This window comes from Pseudorasbora parva, chromosome 5 (assembly GCF_024679245.1).
Source record: "Pseudorasbora parva isolate DD20220531a chromosome 5, ASM2467924v1, whole genome shotgun sequence".
Taxonomy (NCBI): domain Eukaryota; kingdom Metazoa; phylum Chordata; class Actinopteri; order Cypriniformes; family Gobionidae; genus Pseudorasbora; species Pseudorasbora parva.
Genome location: NC_090176.1, coordinates 6,236,002 through 6,257,046, shown reverse-complemented (window position 1 = coordinate 6,257,046; position 21,045 = coordinate 6,236,002). Strand labels below are relative to the sequence as shown.

At 38.6% G+C, this 21,045-nt stretch overlaps 1 protein-coding gene across 1 annotated transcript in view; it reads right to left on the bottom strand.

The window, feature by feature from the left end:
* zmp:0000001200 (dedicator of cytokinesis protein 9) overlaps positions 1-21,045 on the bottom strand; it is a 95,142-nt gene that overhangs the window by 62,767 nt on the left and 11,330 nt on the right. The window contains 5 exon segments of the mRNA XM_067444771.1: positions 1,571-1,705; positions 1,794-1,889; positions 10,721-10,790; positions 11,602-11,684; positions 17,236-17,325. Of these exon segments, the coding sequence (XP_067300872.1) occupies positions 1,571-1,705; positions 1,794-1,889; positions 10,721-10,790; positions 11,602-11,684; positions 17,236-17,325 (474 nt within the window).

The following is a 21,045-nucleotide window of genomic DNA, read 5'->3' as shown; positions in this document are numbered from 1 at the left end:
TTGTATGAAAACATGTTTGGGTCCAAAGTCAAAAGAAATGAAAGAGCTTCTATTTTGAATAAAGAAAATTAAGCCTATTTTTAGCCATTTTGACATTATTTTCATGACGATCAAGCGCAAGTATCAAAAGATAATCTTTTTAAGTTCATTATTCTGAAGGATGACTCCAATTAGATTATCATAAAAGAATCTAATGAGTAAAACTTTAAAGTACAAATACAGTACAGGAATAAAAATGATTAACTTTTATGCATGCATACTTTAAAATTGTAATATTTTATAAAAAATATTTGGGGGTAATGTAGTTACATACTTTCCTATTGTTTATTCTTTTAATGCAGTAAGACCCAGTGTTCTGTGGGGGCGAGGTGAGGGGTGTGTCAGAGGTCAGAGGACTTATTTAACGGATACAACAAATACTACAGATAATGACAAAGCAACATATGAAGGGTGTGACGCTGGTTTTCTGACCATACCTATGAGTGATTGCGGCCACAGGTTCCAGAAAATTCCACACTAAAATAGCTCGGGGGGCCCGGGTGTGGGTGCAGCGCTTTATTTTGGGAGTGTGTGTGTGTGCGTGGAAAACTCACTCCCAGAGAGAATGCTTATCAATTATCAAAACACAGGGAGGAGAGCTCTTTCATCCCTCACTCTCTTCTTTCTCTGCCGTCCCAAAATGATCAGCTCTCCCTTCTACTGCATGAACAGTTCTGTTTCAAACTACACTTCAGCATACTTAAAAAAAGACTAATAAGGGAAAGAATATACTTTAAATGAATATACTAAAAATAATTACAGTTACTGCTGAATGTACTGACAAGCATTTATGGTAAACTAAAATATACTTTAATGTCATTTCTATTGAAACTTGTAGTATGAACTGCAAAAAATGCTCTTCTTACTTAGTATTTTTGTCTTGTTTTTAATCAAAATATCCAAATATTCTTACATTAAGAAGCATTTACTAGACATGTAAAAATTATTGTCTTGTTTTGGGGTAAAAATAACTCAAAATGAAGAGTGTTTTGGCTTAAAATAAGATAAATAATCTGCCAATGGGGTGAGAAAAATAATCTTGTTTTCTGTTTGAATTAAGATTATTTTTCTCACCCCATTGGCAGATTATTTATCTTATTTTGAGGCAAAACTCTCTTCATTTTGAGTTATTTTTCCCAAAACAAGACAATTACTTTTGCTTGTCTAGTAAATACTTCTTGTTTTATGAATTTTTGGATATTTAAACTAGAAACAAGACACAAATACTAAGTGAGAAAAGCATTTTTTGCAGTGTGTCATGTATTTAAATATTTATAATTACACGTTTGAAGTGATAAAGTTGCAATTTAGTACATTTAAAATATAAGTCACTTTAAATGTTATATCAAATAACACACAATAGATATAATTATAATCATGTGTAAAGCAAAAACGTCATGATTTAGTTTTTCATGAGCATTTTTCAGTCTCTCACTAACCCTCAGAATTAAACGGGCTGTACCTTGACTCTGTACCACCCATTCGATGTTTCTGATCAAATTGGAGGGAACATTGGAGTGTGTCTACACACCTGCACGACTCCCATACAGGAGTCCAGGAAGATGGTTCCTTTGGGCTCTTTGTTGATCTTCTCATCCTTGTAGAAGTTGAGATTATATGACCCATCGCCCAACTGCGTCAGGTGGAAATACCTTCTTTTAAATGACTGAGTGAGAAAAAGAAGAGTGCAAATGAGACATGAAATGCAAACAAGTGCATAGACATAACATCTCTTCATAAGTGAGGAATCTCACCCTCATGCTGACGCTGATGGCACTGTTCACGTTGCCCTTATGTAGCCAACCCTGTTTAATGAGACCACCCTTCTGAGAGCCAAGGGAGGCCGTGTCCTGTACACACAAAAACAAGAGATCATTTTGTGATGACAGTCCAAAACTTGTCTGTTTGATCCTGCAGAGAGAACAAAGTGGGAGTTAAATAAGAGAGAAAGATCAGAATTCAGACCCACAACTAAACAGAACCTCAGATAAACCTGATTCAAAGAACACCAGAGAACCTCAAATAAACCTGATTCAAAGAACACCAGAGAACCTCAAATAAACCTGATTCAGAGAACATCACAGAACCTCAGAAAAACCTGATTCATAGAACATCACAGAACCTCAGATAAACCTTATTCAAAGAACACCAGAGAACCTCAGATCAACCTGATTCAAAGAACACCAGAGAACCTCAGATAAACCTGATTCAGAGAACATCACAGAACCTCAGATAAACCTTATTCAAAGAACACCAGAGAACCTCAGATCAACCTGATTCAAAGAACATCAGAGAACCTCAGATAAACCTGATACAAAAAACCTCACCGAACCTTAGATAAACCTGATTCAGAGAACATCACAGAACCTCAGATAAACCTGATTCATAGAACATCACAGAACCTCAGATAAACCTGATTCATAGAACATCACAGAACCTCAGATAAACCTGATTCAAAGAATCAGGTTTACCAGAGAACCTCAGATAAACCTGATTCAGAGAACACCACAGAACCTCAGATAAACCTGATACAAATAACACCAGAGAACCTCAGATAAACCTGATTCAAAGAACACTACAGAACCTCAGATAAACTTGATTCAAAGAACACTACAGAACCTCAGATAAACCTGATTCAAAGAACACAACAGAACCTCAGATAAACTTGATTCAAAGAACACTACAGAACCTCAGATAAACCTGATTCAAAAAACACCAGAGAACCTCAGATAAACCTGATTCAAAGAACACTACAGAACCTCAGATAAACCTGATTCAAAGAACACCAGAGGACCTCGGATAAACCTGATTTAAAGAACACTACATAACCTCAGATAAACCTGATTCATAGAACATCAGAGAACCTCAGATAAATCTGATTCATAGAACACTACAGAACCTCAGATTAACCTGATGCTAAGAACACCACAGAACCTCAGATAAACCTGATTCAAAGAACACCACAGAACCTCAGATAAACCTGAGTCAAAGAACACCAGAGAACCTAAGGTAAATCGGATTCATAGAACACTACAGAACCTCAGATAAATCTGATTCAAAGAACACTACAGAACCTCAGATAAACCTGATTCAAAGAACACTACAGAACCTCGGATCAACTTGATTCAAAGAACACTACAGAACCTCGGATCAACTTGATTCAAATAACACAAAAGAACCTCAGATAAACCTGATTTAAAGAACACTACAGAACCTCAGATAAACCTGATTCAAAGAACACTACGTAACCTCAGATACACCTTATTCAGAGAACACTACAGAACCTCAGATAAACCTGATTCAAAGGACACTACGTAACCTCAGATAAACCTTGTTCAGAGAACACTACAGAACGTCAGATAAACCTGATTCATAGATCACTACAGAACCTCAGATAAACCGGATTCAAAGAACACCAAAGAACCTCAGATAAACCTGATTCAAAGAACACTACAGAACCTCAGATCAACCTGATTCAAATAACACAACAGAACCTCAGATCAACCTGATTCAAAGAACACCAGAGAACCTCATATAAACCTGATTCAAATAACATCAACAGAACCTCAGATAAACCTGATTCATAGAACACTACAGAACCTCAGATCAATCTAATTCAAAAAACACAACAGAACCTCAGATAAACCTTATTCAGAGAACACTACAGAACATCAGATAAACCTGATTTATTGATCACTACAGAACCTCAGATAAACCATATTCATAGATCACTACAGAACCTCAGATAAACCTGATTCATAGATCACTACAGAACCTCAGATAAACCAGATTCATAGATCACTACAGAACCTCAGATAAGCCAGATTCATAGATCACTACAGAACCTCAGATAAGCCAGATTCATAGATCACTACAGAACCTCAGATAAACCTGATTCACAGATCACCACAAGACCTCAGATAAACCGGATTGAAAGAACACCAGAGAACCTTGGATAAACCTGATTTAAAGAACACTAAAGACCCTCAGATAAACCTGATTCATAGAACATCAGAGAACCTCAGATAAATCTGATTCATAGAACACTACGGAACCTCATATAAACCTGATTCATAGAACACTACAGAACCTCAGATCAACATGATTCAAAGAACACTACAGAACCTCAGATAAACCTGATTCATAGAACACTACAGAACCTCAGATCAACATGATTCAAAGAACACTACATAACCTCATATAAACCTGAATCATAGAACACTACAGAACCTCAGATCAACCTGATTCATAGAACACTACAGAACCTCAGATAAACTTGATTCAAAGAACACTACAGAACCTCAGATAAACTTGATTCATAGAACACTACAGAACCTCAGATAAACCTGATTCAAAGAACACTACAGAACCTCAGATCAACCTGATTCATAGAACACTACAGAACATCAGATAAACTTGATTCATAGAACACTACAGAACCTCAGATAAACCTGATTCAAAGAACACTACAGAACGTCAGATAAACCTGATTCAAAGAACACTACAGAACCTCAGATAAACCTGATTCAGAAAACCCTACAGAACGTCAGATAAACCTGATTCAAAGAACACTACAGAACCTCAGATAAACCTGATTCAAAGAACACTACAGAACCTCAGATCAACCTGATTCATAGAACACTACAGAACCTCAGATAAACCTGATTCATAGAACACTACAGAACCTCAGATAAACCTGATTCAAAGAACACTACAGAACCTCAGATAAACCTGATTCATAGAACACTACAGAACCTCAGATCAACATGATTCATAGATCACTACAGAACCTCAGATAAACCTGATTCATAGAACACTACAGAACCTCAGATAAGCCAGATTCATAGATCACTACAGAACCTCAGATAAGCCAGATTCATAGATCACTACAGAACCTCAGATAAACCTGATTCAAAGAACACTACAGAACCTCAGATAAACCTGATTCATAGATCACTACAGAACCTCAGATAAACCTGATTCAAAGAACACTACAGAACCTCAGATAAACCTGATTCATAGAACACTACAGAACCTCAGATAAACCTGATTCAAAGAACACTACAGAACCTCAGATAAACCTGATTCATAGAACACTACAGAACCTCAGATCAACATGATTCATAGATCACTACAGAACCTCAGATAAACCTGATTCATAGAACACTACAGAACCTCAGATAAACCTGATTCATAGATCACTACAGAACCTCAGATAAGCCAGATTCATAGATCACTACAGAACCTCAGATAAACCTGATTCAAAGATTACTACAGAACCTCAGATAAAACAGATTCATAGATCACTACAGAACCTCAGATAAACCTGATTCAAAGAACACCACAGAACCTCAGATCAACCTGATTCATAGAACACTACAGAACCTCAGATCAACATGATTCATAGATCACTACAGAACCTCAGATAAACCTGATTCATAGAACACTACAGAACCTCAGATAAACCTGATTCATAGATCACTACAGAACCTCAGATAAGCCAGATCCATAGATCACTACAGAACCTCAGATAAACCTGATTCAAAGAACACTACAGAACGTCAGATAAACCTGATTCAAAGAACACTACAGAACCTCAGATAAACCTGATTCATAGAACACTACAGAACCTCAGATAAACCTGATTCAAAGAACACTACAGAACCTCAGATAAACCTGATTCATAGAACACTACAGAACCTCAGATCAACATGATTCATAGATCACTACAGAACCTCAGATAAACCTGATTCATAGAACACTACAGAACCTCAGATAAGCCAGATTCATAGATCACTACAGAACCTCAGATAAGCCAGATTCATAGATCACTACAGAACCTCAGATAAACCTGATTCAAAGAACACTACAGAACCTCAGATAAACCTGATTCATAGATCACTACAGAACCTCAGATAAACCTGATTCAAAGAACACTACAGAACCTCAGATAAACCTGATTCAAAGAACACTACAGAACCTCAGATAAACCTGATTCAGAGAACACTACAGAACCTCAGATAAACCTGATTCAAAGAACACTACAGAACCTCAGATAAACCCGATTCATAGATCACTACAGAACCTCAGATAAACCTGATTCATAGAACACTACAGAACCTCAGATAAGCCAGATTCATAGATCACCACATAACCTCAGATAAGCCAGATTCATAGATCCCTACAGAACCTCAGATAAACCTGATTCATAGAACACTACAGAACCTCAGATCAACATGATTCATAGATCACTACAGAACCTCAGATAAACCTGATTCATAGAACACTACAGAACCTCAGATAAGCCAGATTCATAGATCACTACAGAACCTCAGATAAGCCAGATTCATAGATCACTACAGAACCTCAGATAAACCTGATTCAAAGAACACTACAGAACCTCAGATAAACCTGATTCAAAGAACACTACAGAACCTCAGATAAACCTGATTCATAGATCACTACAGAACCTCAGATAAACCTGATTCAAAGAACACTACAGAACCTCAGATCAACCTGATTCATAGAACACTACAGAACCTCAGATCAACATGATTCATAGATCACTACAGAACCTCAGATAAACCTGATTCATAGAACACTACAGAACCTCAGATAAACCTGATTCATAGATCACTACAGAACCTCAGATAAGCCAGATTCATAGATCACTACAGAACCTCAGATAAACCTGATTCAAAGAACACTACAGAACCTCAGATATACCTGATTCAAAGAACACTACAGAACCTCAGATCAACATGATTCATAGATCACTACAGAACCTCAGATAAACCTGATTCATAGAACACTACAGAACCTCAGATAAACTTGATTCATAGATCACTACAGAACCTCAGATAAGCCAGATTCATAGATCACTACAGAACCTCAGATAAACCTGATTCATAGAACACTACAGAACCTCAGATAAACCTGATTCAAAGAACACTACAGAACCTCAGATAAACCTGATTCAAAGAACACTACAGAACCTCAGATAAACCTGATTCATAGAACACTACAGAACCTCAGATCAACATGATTCATAGATCACTACAGAACCTCAGATAAGCCAGATTCATAGATCACTACAGAACATCAGATAAACCTGATTCATAGAACACTACAGAACCTCAGATATACCTGATTCAAAGAACACTACAGAACCTCAGATAAACCTGATTCAAAGAACACCAGAGAACCTCAGATAAACCTGATTCAAAGAACACTACAGAACCTCAGATAAACCTGATTCAAAGAACACCAGAGAACCTCAGATAAACCTGATTCAAAGAACACTACAGAACCTCAGATAAACCTGATTAAAAAAAGAAAGTGAGAAGGTCTACCATGACTCCACCAATGATTCTAATCTTCAGTGGGATGTGAGCAGGGCTAAACATACAAACAAGATTGTACAAATTCAAATGCATTCGCAAAGTATAATCATTAAAAAGAAGTTATGCATAGCCATGAGAGTGTGTTGGTATGTCTTGTTAAGGATCAAAATACACAATATTTTAGAAAAGATGCATTAAAACGGAGAAATGATCTGATACTCTTATTGTGTATCCTTAGGGCCCATTCACACCACAGACAACGACCATAACAATGAAGATAAAGATCATTTAAATAATTGTTCTAAATATAAAAGGATAGCCAAGTCCACACCACAACTATAATGAAAACGACACAGAGAAAGGATGGTGCTAGAATCACTTTCAGAAGGATTTTTTTTAAGGCTATGAACTAATAAAATCATTGACAGCCAATCAGAGTCCATCCTGCTTTTAAAGCGGCAGATGGCGTATCTTTATCATCTGCTGGTATGGATGCTAATATAGTTATGGTTATAGTCATCTTTATAGTTATTGTTCTCGCAGTGAACAGACTTTTATGTCTTTTAGCCGTGGAATTATAAGAAAAAGACCTGAAAAATACTTCAAGAACAAATGAAGGTTAAACTTTAGTACAATGGGTCAATTTGTTTCTGAATCACCAGTTAAACACTCCTTATCGCTTTACTCTTGACACTCTGCAGATATAAACAAACCACAATGATGATGAAATGCTTCTGCTGTGATTGTGTGGGTGGGCAGAGGGAGTCTGGATGCTTCATAGACCTCACAGAACAAACACACACTATCCGAGCTCTCCAGTCAGCAGATATCCAAAAACAGCCTGTACAGTCTTGGACAGTCTGGACTTATGTGAAAATGCTTTCATTCTTTTGTTATTCGATACATCAGACTTATGGCTCATGCAGTATGATATGAAAAAATTAAATGAGATATTTATGACTACTTCTTTGACTACTTATGCATATAAATATATTATGCGCATAAATATCAGTCATCACTTGACATCTGCAAATATTATGTCTTAGTATTAAAGTGATATTTAAATGCTTAATTTTATGATAAAAGCGCTATAGTTTTAAAACATAATGCAATCCAATACAATGATGATTGAGAGATGAACAAAAAAACCTTCCTCAAAAGCCTGACGATCATATTTGAGACTCACATTTGAGCATGAATTTTCTTGAAGATGATTTTGATAGAAATCAGTAAAGATTTCACAGCAAAAAGACAAGTGACCCATGAGCTTTCGGTGGACGTTCTTAGTTTATACACAGAGCTACTTTTCGGCTAAATCTGGTGCAGTACAAACGTACACTGTTCAGGTGTATAAAATTAACATTAGGTGGATAACATTATGACCACCTTCCTAATATTGTGTTGGTCCCCCTTTTGCTGTCAAACAGCCCTGACCCGTCGAGGCACGGGCTCCACTCGAACCCTGAAGGTGTGCTGTGGTATATGACACCAGGATGTTAGCAGCAGATCCTTTAAGTCATGTAAATTGTGAGGTGGGGCCTCCATGAATCGGACTTGTTTGTTCAGCACATCCCACAGATGCTCGATTGGATTGAGATCTGGGGAATTTGGAGGCCAAGTCAACGCCTCAAACTCATTGTTGTGCTCCTCAATCCATTCCTGAAGCATTTGTGCTTTGTGTCAGGAGCATTATCTGCTGGAAGAGCCACAGCCACCAGAATACCGTTTCCATGAAAGTATGTACATGTTCTGCAACTATCCTTAGTACGTGTCAAAGGAAACATCCACATGGATGGAGGACCCATGGTTTCCCAGCAGAACATTGCCCAAAGCATCACACTGCCTCCGCCGGCTCGCCTTCTTCGCCATGTGTTCCCCAGTTAAGCGACGCACACACACCCGGCCATCCACGTGATTAGACCAGGCCGCCTTCTTCCATTGCTCCGTGGTCCAGTTCTGATGCTCATGTGCCACTGTTTGTGCTTTCGGTGGGGTCAGGGGTCAACATGGGCACCCTGAATAGTCTGCGGCTATGCCGCCCCATCCACAACAAACTGAGCTGCTCTGTGTATTCTGACAGCTTCTATCAGAACCAGCATTAACTTCTGGAGCAGTCTGAGCTCCAGTAGCTCGTCTGTTTGATCGGACCACACGGGCCAGCCTTCGCTCCCCACGTGCATCAATGAGCCTTGGCCGCCCATGACCCTGTGGCCGGTTCTCCACTGTTCCTTCCTTGGAGCACTTTTGATAGAGACTGACCACTGCAGACCGGGAACAGCCCACAAGAGCTGCAGTTTTGGAGATGCTCTGACCCAGTCGTCTAGCCGTCACAATCTGGCCCTTTGTCAAACTCGCTCAAATCCTCACCCTTGCCCATTTTTCCTGCAAACGGACCCTGGTTTCTAGATAAGGCCTGGGTCTTGCCTTCAATGTTAATCTGTGGAAGTCTAAGTTTAATACTTGTGGTTAAGGATTTGTTTACATTATTTTAAATATGAGCTCTAGTAATCATGAATGCAAACATCAGAAATCATCACTAATAAATGAAAACAGCCTATGACTGTGAAGGGCTGTGATGTAAAATCTTGATGTGGCGAGCTGTTATGATTGGCTGTGCCGTTTGATGGCCATCAGCGATTGGCTGTGTGATTACTGCATTGCCAAAACACACTCATTATCACACAATCGTTCTATAAACATAAGGAATCAGTCAGCAATCAAATTAGACCCGAGTCCAAGAGGAACTCAGAGTTGAGTCCACAGTACAGGCCAAAACTCCCCACAATTATAATGGATTCCTAAAACCTACGACCTGAGATAAAATAAGAAACGTGACTCAAACTTGAGCGGGAAGCTAGAATTAAATACGTGGGCTGCATTCATGGCAAGGAGGATTCTAGGAAGGACGAGCCAGAAGGGATTATTTCAGGTCATGTCCATTCTGGGAAAACCTGGAAACCTGGTTCCACTCACAGAGCCCTCCTGCAGTAGGTCTGCATTATTTCACCTTAAAAATAAAAAAAATCACACTTAAAAGTGGATTTCATGGTGAAAAACTACATTACCCATGATGCAGTACAGAAATTCCACCAATCAGATCTGAAACAAGCAAAACATGCCTAAAGACCGCTTTAGCTCCGCCCACTGCCATGAAGCACTGCGAATGACGTAATTGAGCTCGCTAATGTCTGTCACCCACAATGCCACAGGATTTATTAGAGAGGGGAGACATCACACGTGTGTGTGTGTGTGTGTGTGTGTGTGTGTGTGTGTGTGTGTGTGTGTGTGTGTGTGTGTGTGTGTGTGTGTGTGTGTGTGTGTGTGTGTGTGTGTGTTACCTCATCTTTATCCACGTCTTCATCCACCTCAAAAACATGCTGTGCTAAATTATCAGGTCTGGGCACTTTACTGTGAACAAAACAAACACAGATCAACACACAGATTCCCATGGGAATAACAGCACTAACACCACTGTTCAAAAGGTTTTTTTTTAAAGGAAATTAATAATTGTACTTATTTTGTGATATATTGGAATGACACCTTATGTTAAACTTCTGATCTGTTCAGCTTTATGTTAATGTAATGTAATCAGATCTTGGCCGTCCTCTCATCCTGATCAACTTTGTGTCATTAAAAGATAATAAAACAGATGTTCATTTAAACGGTTAAAGGGTCTGTGTGTGTAAATGTGGGGATGATGACCTCACTCACTGTTCCTCTGCTCTATTGTTACCCAGAAAAACACATTTCCTGCTCTTGCCAACACAAACATCTTTCCAAGAACACACACACACACATTTGTGTTTGTGACATATGGGGACATTCCATAGGCTGAATGGTTTTTATACCGTACAAACCGTATTTTGACACACACACACACACACACACACACACACACACACACACACACACACACACACACACACACACTAAACCTACCCATCACAGGAAACATTCTGCATTTTTACTTTCTCAAAAAAACTTAAAAGCATTTTGAAAAGTGGGGACATGGCCAATGTCCTCATATTTCACCCTCTCCTTGTTGTAATACCTGTGTCATACCCATTAGACACATCTGTGTCCTCATATGTCACAAAAACATGCCCCCCCCCCCCCCCCCCCCCACTGACACACACAATGACACCCTGCAGTCCTCTGTCCTACAGCTATAATCAGTCACACAGGCCATAACGTGTTTTCATCCGTTTTAGGTTCTTACTTGGGAAGCTGACGGAAGTCGCTGGAATAATCCTCATATTTGTAATTGACAACATGCCAGTCGGAGATGTAAGACTTGATGCACTGTAAGAAAAAACACAACATCATTGACATCATTAGTATTAGCTTTGGCATGTGCAACTGCAAATCATTGTTTACACGCACTCCCTTCAGTAGAAGGAGTCTAGACAGATGCTGAAGGGATCTTCTTTCTCTCTCCCTGTGTTCTGTCATTTCTCTCTACTGCCCTAACAATGCCAAAAAAGCCCTATATGATTCATTGGGTCAATTAAAGGAATAGTTCACCCAAAAAAGAGCCTGTGATGTTTATCTGCTGACCCCCAGGGCTTCAGATGTAGGTGTGTTTGTTTCGTCAGGAGAACACAAATGAAGATTTTTAACTCAGCCGTTGCTTGTATAATGCATGTCAATGGGGTGTGTCTCTATAGCCCCTTTCACACTGCGATTCCGGCAAATACACGGATAATGCGACCCGGCATTTGTTCCCGGGCCGCTAGATTTGGTCCATTCACACAGCCAGCGAAATACCGTAATATGTGCGCTTTCACACACAACCCGTAACGGTCCCGGGTCGAGTTGACACGTGACATCCTGATGTGACGTATAATGGCGAGCGATCTCAGCTTCAGCGCGGATAGTAAGGAGCTCCGTGGTCTCGACTTGTGTCCAGTTTGCGCACATTTCTGCTTGTTTAATTTGAGTTTCTTTTGTATACGAACACTCTCTGCGCTTAAAACACCGACTAGCTCTTCTGGCACTGCAGGGTTGTGTTATTGAAGAAACAAGCTCTAGGAGTCGCACGATAACTACGCACACGTTGCAGCATTAGTTTCGGCTTTTGTTCACACAGCGCTCGTCCCGGGTCGAACCCCGCAATATTACTAGGTCCCCGACCCGGGTCGAATTCGGTAATCAATCCCGGGACGTGGTTGCTTTAACACAGAAGGTGACCCGGCAATATTGCGGGTCCGACGTGCAGTGTGAAAGGGGCTTATGAGAGTAAAAAACACACAGACATACGAATCCATATTAAACCCTGTGGCTCATGGAGACACATTGATGTCTTAAGACACGAAGCGATCTGTTTCTGCCAGAAACTCAACAGTATTTGTGTTATTTTTACCTCATATCAGACGAATTTGTGATTATTTTGCATTTGTGAAGCCACAACACACACAACCTTGAGGCGGATGGGCTACAACAGCAGAAGACCCCACCGGGTACCACTCATCTCCACTACAAATAGGAAAAAGAGGCGACAATTTGCACGAGCTCACCAAAATTGGACAGTTGAAGACTGTTGCCTGGTCTGATGAGTCTCGATTTCTGTTGAGACATTCAGATGGTAGAGTCCGAATTTGGCGTAAACAGAGTGAGAACATGGATCCATCATGCCTTGTTACCACTGTGCAGGCTGGTGGTGGTGGTGTAATGGTGTGGGGGATGTTTTCTTGGCACACTTTAGGCCCCGTAGTGCCAATCGGGCATCGTTTAAATGCCACGGCCTACCTGAGCATTGTTTCTGACCATGTCCATCCCTTTATGACCACCATGTACCCATCCTCTGATGGCTACTTCCAGCAGGATAATGCACCATGTCACAAAGCTTGAATCATTTCAAATTGGTTTCTTGAACATGACAATGAGTTCACTGAACTAAAATGGCCGCCACAGTCACCAGATCTCAACCCAATAGAGCATCTTTGGGATGTGGTGGAACGGGAGCTTCGTGCCCTGGATGTGCATCCCACAAATCTCCATCAACTGCAAGATGCTCTCCTATCAATATGGGCCAACATTTCTAAAGAATGCTTTAAGCAGCTTGTTGAATCAAAGCCACGTAGATTTAAGGCAGTTCTGAAGGAGAAAGGGGTCAAACACAGTATTAGTATGGTGTTTCTAATAATCCTTTAAGTGAGGGTATATATTCATATATATATATATATATATATATATATATATATATATATATATATATATATATATATATATATATATATATATATATATATATATATATATGAATATATATATTCAAAGTATTAATGTGTATGTCAGCAATGAACATGTTTTGTCGATGTAAATAATGAAGATGGAGCCGAAGCGGAACTGAACCGGAGCGCTGACCGCAACCACATCTTCCACTGCTTTTCTCCTTTCTGACAGGAAAGGAAAGTCTAAAGCATTACTATTTTGGGTCACTGTTTTATGCAGAGTCACCCTGTGCTCAAAAAGATCTCATTTATCCCCTCAATCCTTTGCTCTGTGTCCAATCTGATTTTTTAGGAAGAGCGGAAAGGAGATGAAAGGCAGGAGCAGGAAAACCCGTTTCTCAGAGGTAAAAAAGAGCCTTTTTAATAGATCAAAAGAAGTGGCACTGAGGAACCATTTAATATTCACACACACATCACATCAGCACTATATATGAGATGAGTTTTAAAAACACACTCACGTGTCCTTGGACACACAATCACTAGTAATTTGGACACAGGCAAGATTTTAGGCATGATAGATTAACTAGACATTAAAGCTGTTACATGCGGAGGACTGTAGAGTTATTATGCTTTCTATGCACTTCATGTTGGCCTAATTCTAAGGAAGCATCACATTATTAACCCTTTAAAGCTCACTGTATCATATTTGATACGCACATTTCTAAGGCCTTCAAACTATGAAGTTTGCTGATAAACCGGTCTCACTCAATCTCCTCCAGTCCTTCTGCCTCTGACTGATAGTTTAGAGAGATTTATCAAGTAAAGTCTTTAGTATAACTGTCCCTTCAGCTTCACGTGTCTTTCTGCTGTTAAATCTGCTCTGATTTTATCAAGTTTGATAATGTTACTGGACTGAAGAAACTTTATATGATTATCCAAACTACAGAGCTCTGATCATAAAACTAAGCATCAAATTTCATCTTACTAAGCCATATTAATGTCAGATATAGAGTGATGAGTGATATTTATATGATTTTATGTCAGGATCTGCTCTACAGTTATAAAGGTCTCATTGATTTATATTACAGGAATCAGAAGTTCATCCATATGAATATCAGCATCTGCACTAAACTGCATAATTTTAATCAGTTTGAGCCTCTGAGTAAAGATGAGCAGTTTTTCATCCATATTCTCACTGTATCAGACTATATGAGCCATAAAAGCCTGATGTATCAAATATGATGCTCAACAACAACACATATGCAAAACTTTTTGGACTGATGATTTTGTCTTATAAGGTTCAATAAACTGTTCGAGTAGAGCTGCACAATTCTGGATCAATTAAAAATCAAGACTTCAAACTAAGATCATGATTCTCCCACGACTATGAACAGAGAACTAAACACAATAACATGCGTGTTCATTGTTGCAGTCCATTTAAAAATATCTAAATCATTTGAGTTATTTTTTAAAATAGAGAATAAATGTATGAATGAATCATAAAGACTTCACTGGAATGAATAAGATTTTTTTTATTTGAAGCATCGAGTTACTTTCTTAAGGTGATTAGCTCTAGTTACAGTGTTGTATCGTGTTGCAAGGTGTTGAGAGAAATGTTGATTATTAATGTATTTTAATATCATCTCTTTTGAAGGTAGCTTCTGACGTTAACAGCAGACAGAGAGGAAGATCACTAGGTTTAGAAATCTCGCATTTGACCATCTGTTCAATACATTCTACCGGAGAACAGCCATGTGTCTGCTAGTATCATTGGAGTGTGTGTGTGTGTGTGTGTCTGTACTGCGAGAGTACGGGAGTATCCCATGAGTTTATACCTATCTGGCAGTCAGTCTAATAGAGACGTGGAAATATCTGTAGAACAATAGAGCTCTGTTCTCCTAGGAGTGAGTGTGTGTTACTTGACATCAAGGTCAATCTCGGACAAAGTCTTCTCTATAAACATCAGAGGAAATCCTCTGAGTGCAGTGAGTGTGTGTGTCAAACGCTCAAATACTGTTAAAGAACAATAGGTGCTGTGCTCTTAACACACACACACACACACACACACACACACAGAGCGCGTTTTTGTGAAATGTGGGGACATTCCATAGGCGTAAGGGTTTTTATACTGTACAAACTCAATTTTCTATCCTCTTAAACTGCCCCTGCACCTTAACTTTGGTTACTTTGAAAAAGTAATATGATTACTGATTATTCCTTTAAAAAGTAACTTAGTTACGTTACAGATTACGTGATTTAAAAAGATTAAGTAAGATTACAAGTTACTTTATTAGTTACATTCAGCAGTTTCTGACAACACCCCCGGCGCCTCAACATAGAAATGACAACCGTTTTTGCCAACACTCACTTTATTGGAAGTGCATTTTTAACAGTAACGTCAACAATGTATCTCCTGACATTTTAAGTTGAAATTACACTGCAAAAAAAATGCTTTTCTCACTTAGTATTTTTGTCTTGTTTCTAGTCAAAATATCAAAAAATTCTTACATTAAGAAACATTTACTAGACAAGTAAAAAATTATTGTCTTGTTTTGGGAAAAAATAACTCAAAATGAAGAGAGTTTGGGCTTAAAATAAAAAGCAAGAAAAATAGGGGAAAGAAAAATCTTGTTTTCTGTTTGAATTGAGATTATTTTTCTCACCCCATTGGCAGATTATTTATCTTATTGTAAGCAAAAACTCTCTTCATTTTGAGTTATTTTTTCCCAAAACAAGACGATTACTTTTGCTTGTCTAGTAAATGTTTCTTGTTTTAAGAATTTTTTGATGTTTAGACTAGAAACAGGACAAAAATACAAAGTTAGAAAAGCATTTTTTTCAGTGTAAAAAATATTTCGTGAAAAAATACTCTCCCCGAGACACAAGAAAAAAGTATTTTTTACTAAGGAAAATGGCTAAAATAGTAACTCACAGTGACTTGGATAAATTCCTTTAATCTGGTTACTGGTTTGTAAATAGTAAAGCGTTAGATTACTCGTTACTGGAAAAAAGTAGTCAGATTAGATTTACGCTGCATTCACACGGGCCGTAGGCGTCAACGCTTGACGGAGGGCGTGGCTGAAGCTTGGTGCTGACGCTTTCGTCATAGTGACAACAGCCAATCACATTAAACTACTTGCTGCTTGGACCACAACACAACACAAAAAAGCGCCTTTTTTGACAGCTAGTCTGTGAGACGAAATGGATGCCGATTTGGTTGTATGTGTGAATGCGATTGCTCATGTAGTTGTTGTCAGTGCACTGCACAGGTGCTCGAAGCTGTTGGGTTCATTCAATCCCAAAAAAGCGCCGACAGCGGGAAGAATATCACGTGTTGGCAGTAATGAACGCAATTGGCCAGCATCTGCTGTAGGATATTTGCATACGGCGATCTGATTGGATGACGCCTGCGCTGGCGCTTGAAAAGCTTCAACTTCTTGCAACGCGAGTGAAGCGATGGAACCCACAATTCAGTTCGGCAACGGATGATGTCACCCATTCAAAGTAAACGCACACGCACACACACACACAGAGAGAGAGAGAGAGAGAGAGAGAGAGAGAGAGAGAGAGAGAGAGAGAGAGACAGAGAGAGAGAGAGAGAGAGAGAGAGAGAGAGAAGGTAAAATGTGAATAAGTAAATGTGAGAGAGTGAGGTTCTGGATTTACAGAAAGTGTCTGACCTCTTGCACAAACAGACTCTGGGCGTCTCTCAGCGCGTGCGCAGGTATGGAGGAGCACAGCGTCCGGATCTGACGAGGCAGAGTACACACCTGCAGAAGACACAACACTGAGTTACAATCTAATACACACACTGATCACATGACCCATGCACAAATGCAATCACATCTGAACGAAAACTGCCATCTGATCCAACAACCACCAGAGTCCTCTGACTGAAGCGACACTTATGTGATTTTTGTTCCTGTAGAACAAAGAAAATCTACCGGTTTGGAACAACATGAGGGACACGTTGTCATTTATTGGGTGAACTATACCTTTAATTAATCTTATTCAACCAAGACATAATCAAACACATAAACAATCCACATTCAATTCGTTTTTTTCAAAGTAAAAAACAAACAAAAAAACAAGAGAATACACAGAGTTGGACAGTAACAAAGTAAATTTACTTGAGTACCATACGTACACTTTTTCAGTATCTGTACTTTACTGGAGTATTATTTTTCCTGGAAACTTTTGAACTTTAACTCCACTACATTTCTATTGAGGTCCTCGAAGTCGAAAGTCATTTTGGTAGCAGCTTTGAAACTCAGTGGATGATTTTATTCTTGATTTTAGTTTCGTCTTTGCAGAAAGCCTATCAGAATCACTCTTGGAGGGTCATGTGAAGTTTCCAATTATTTTTTTGAACAATTATCAGTTTATAGCAAAATGGACGAAGACTTGTTTGTGCACCCATAGTCATATTTAGAAAGTATGTTTCAGTTTTCTGAAATAATTAAAGATTAGTTTACTTGTCATACACTTGATGCAGGTCTCATAAAATGTTGTGTCAAGTTGGGCGAATATCAGATGTGTATCAGTGTATTGGATCCGTGCATTCAGCCTTAAAGTGACAGCAGCTTTGTAAAGAGCTTTATATCTTTTCTACAAGTATTTAAATAAGTTTAAGTTAGTCGTATGCTAGTGTGTCAGATGGAGCATCACTGACTGACTTAAACCATGATGACAGTAGCCGCGTTTCCACTACCCTTCAAATTGCGCAAATTGAAATTGCGATTTGAAAATACGCCCAATGGAAACGCAGCAATTTCGCAAAAACTCCCATATATCGCAAAAAAGTTTTTACGCTCTGATGAGGTGGTTTTTCAGGCAATTCAAAAAAGGACATTTTCGCAAAACTGCAATGGAAACGTTTTTTTTCGCTGTTGCGGTGACGCATTGCTGCAACATAGAGCCTATATATTATATTTTCCACTCAATTGTGTCTTAATAACAAGATAATGTAGTTAAAAGGACATATATTTTCTCCTAATAAGGACTATAGGCTATATATACTGTAATTAAGACATATATTCAAGAAATGTATTAAAACAGAAAGAGCCAGCCTGTATTTTCAGCCTTAGGCTACTCAAAGGCCGAGGAAACAGGCCAGTTACGCACGTCAAGCCATTCCAGACGATCTTAGTTTGCTTCTTATTTAATAAACAGGCAATTAATTGATGAAACATCGATCAAAATAAAAATACAATTTATACAAAACGAAAAAAAATTAATGGACTGGACTGCATTTATATAGCGCTTTTATCCAAAGCGCTTTACATTTTTGCCTCACATTCACCCATTCACACACTGACGGCGATGTCAGCCATGTAAGGCACCATCCAGCTCGTCGGGAGCAGCTGGGGTTGGGTGTCTTGCTCATGGACACTTCGACACTTGGTCAGGTGGAACCGGGGATTGAACCACCAACCTTCTGGTTTGTAGACAACCTACATGAACAACTGAGCCACTGCCCCCCCATTTAAAGAAAGACTTTCTAGAAAATAAAACTCGAAGTGATCAAAATCATGTGACTCCCCAGGTCTCAAACATATTGCGATTCTTGCGCATGCTGCTCACTTTTCATAATCAACATATACATTAAAATAATAATATTACAGGCTAATGTTTAGGCCTAAACGTAGCCTATTTAGTTTCCTACGTAGCCTACGTAGCCTACATGTTTTCTTTAACCCACGGTCGATAAAAGCGCAGACGGTCTCATTTTTTCCTTCTTCCTTTAAGAAAGATGAAACAATTTACAATACTCTTGTCATTAGCTCTACAGATGAGTTCAAGACATAATTATAAACTATAAACTGTCTATTTTTATTTGTGGACTCGGGGAACTAATTATTTTGCATGCACTCACTCCAAACGCGGTCTTCATGTCAAATTATTTTGTTTATTAAATGCCATTTTTTCTTTTCCAAAGCATTTCTAAATTCAGTTCATATGCCCAAAAAACGAAATATCTATCCAAAATAACGAAAGTGGTAAAAATAAAAAAACATTTGAGTTAACATGCAAACTCAAACATTTCGCTCTACTCTATATGCGTCAACCTGCCGCGCGTAAAAGTCGATCATTCTTTACAGATGATGGTTCGGTTTAGAGAGAAGACGAGAGGGAGTTCTTTATTAAACTCATAAAAGACAATAGGATTACAGTAATACTGGATTCTTAACACAGAAATGCTACATTATCATGAAGACCTTGAAGCAGATCAGACACACACACACCTCATATCCGTGCCGCTTAAGTAACCTAAGGGGCTTTCCTTGCCATTAATGCTTGGATAACACACACGTCTCCTTCCAATAATAATAATGGCTGGTGTGGTGGATGGGATGTACAAACCTACCAAGTGCCATCGTTTTGGACTGACCTATCGCGAGAGGAAAGTAATATGTTTTAGTCGCATAACTGCAGCTATGGAAACGCTGTCATTTCGCTGTCAAGTCTTTTATCGACATTTAAGCAATATTGCAAAAGTTTTTCGCAAGTCTGTAATGGAAACACAGCTACTGTGCATTAATACAACAATAATAAAATAATGTATTGACATAAAGAAGGAAATGTACTTTTGATACTTAAGTACTTTTGAAAACAAATACTTCTGTACTTTTACTAGAGTAAAAATCTGTTTTTACAACTTTCTATTGTAACAGGGTAATATTTGACTAGTAGTAATGTCACTTTTACTCAAGTAATGAAGTTGTGTACTGTGTCCACCTCTGAGAATTCAGTTTCCATACAACGGAGGGAGAGTTTTCTCATGAGACAAACATTACAGCTGGACAAACACAGATTGACCACAGTTTAACAGCAAAACTCCCCGGCCTGACTCATGTCTGCCAGATCAGCCGGCCAGGATCACTTCTTATGAGCAGATAGACCAATAGGAGCCTGAACTAGCTTTGGCTGGTCATCCTGACTCAACGAGCCCGTTTGAAGATCTTGTAACGACACCATTAGACTGCAAAAAGACCCTTTCCTATTGATGGCTGTTCAAAAATGTGTGTACCCGACAAAACAATTCAGGCTAATGTGACTGAGATGAATGAGAACGGAGAGCTTCCTCCTGGTATTATAGTCCTCTTTGGTCTAAACATGCATATAATGAGGCGAGAAACAAAGTCACAATGTTTTGCAAAAAAATGCTCTTCTTATTTAGTATTTTTGTCTTGTTTCTAGTCCAAACATTAAAAAAAAAAATTTTTTTTTAAGTATTAAAGTAATTGTCTTGTTTTGGGAAAAATATCTCAAAATGAAGAGAGTTTTTGCTTAAAATAAGATCTATAATCTGCCAATGGGGTGAGAAAAATAATCTTAACTCAAACAGAAAACAAGATTATTTTTCTCACCCCATTGGCAGATTATTGATCTTATTTTAATCAAAAACTCTCTTCATTTTGAGATATTTTTTTCCCAAAACAAGACAATAATTTTTACTTGTCTAGTAAATGTTTCTTAATGTAAGAATT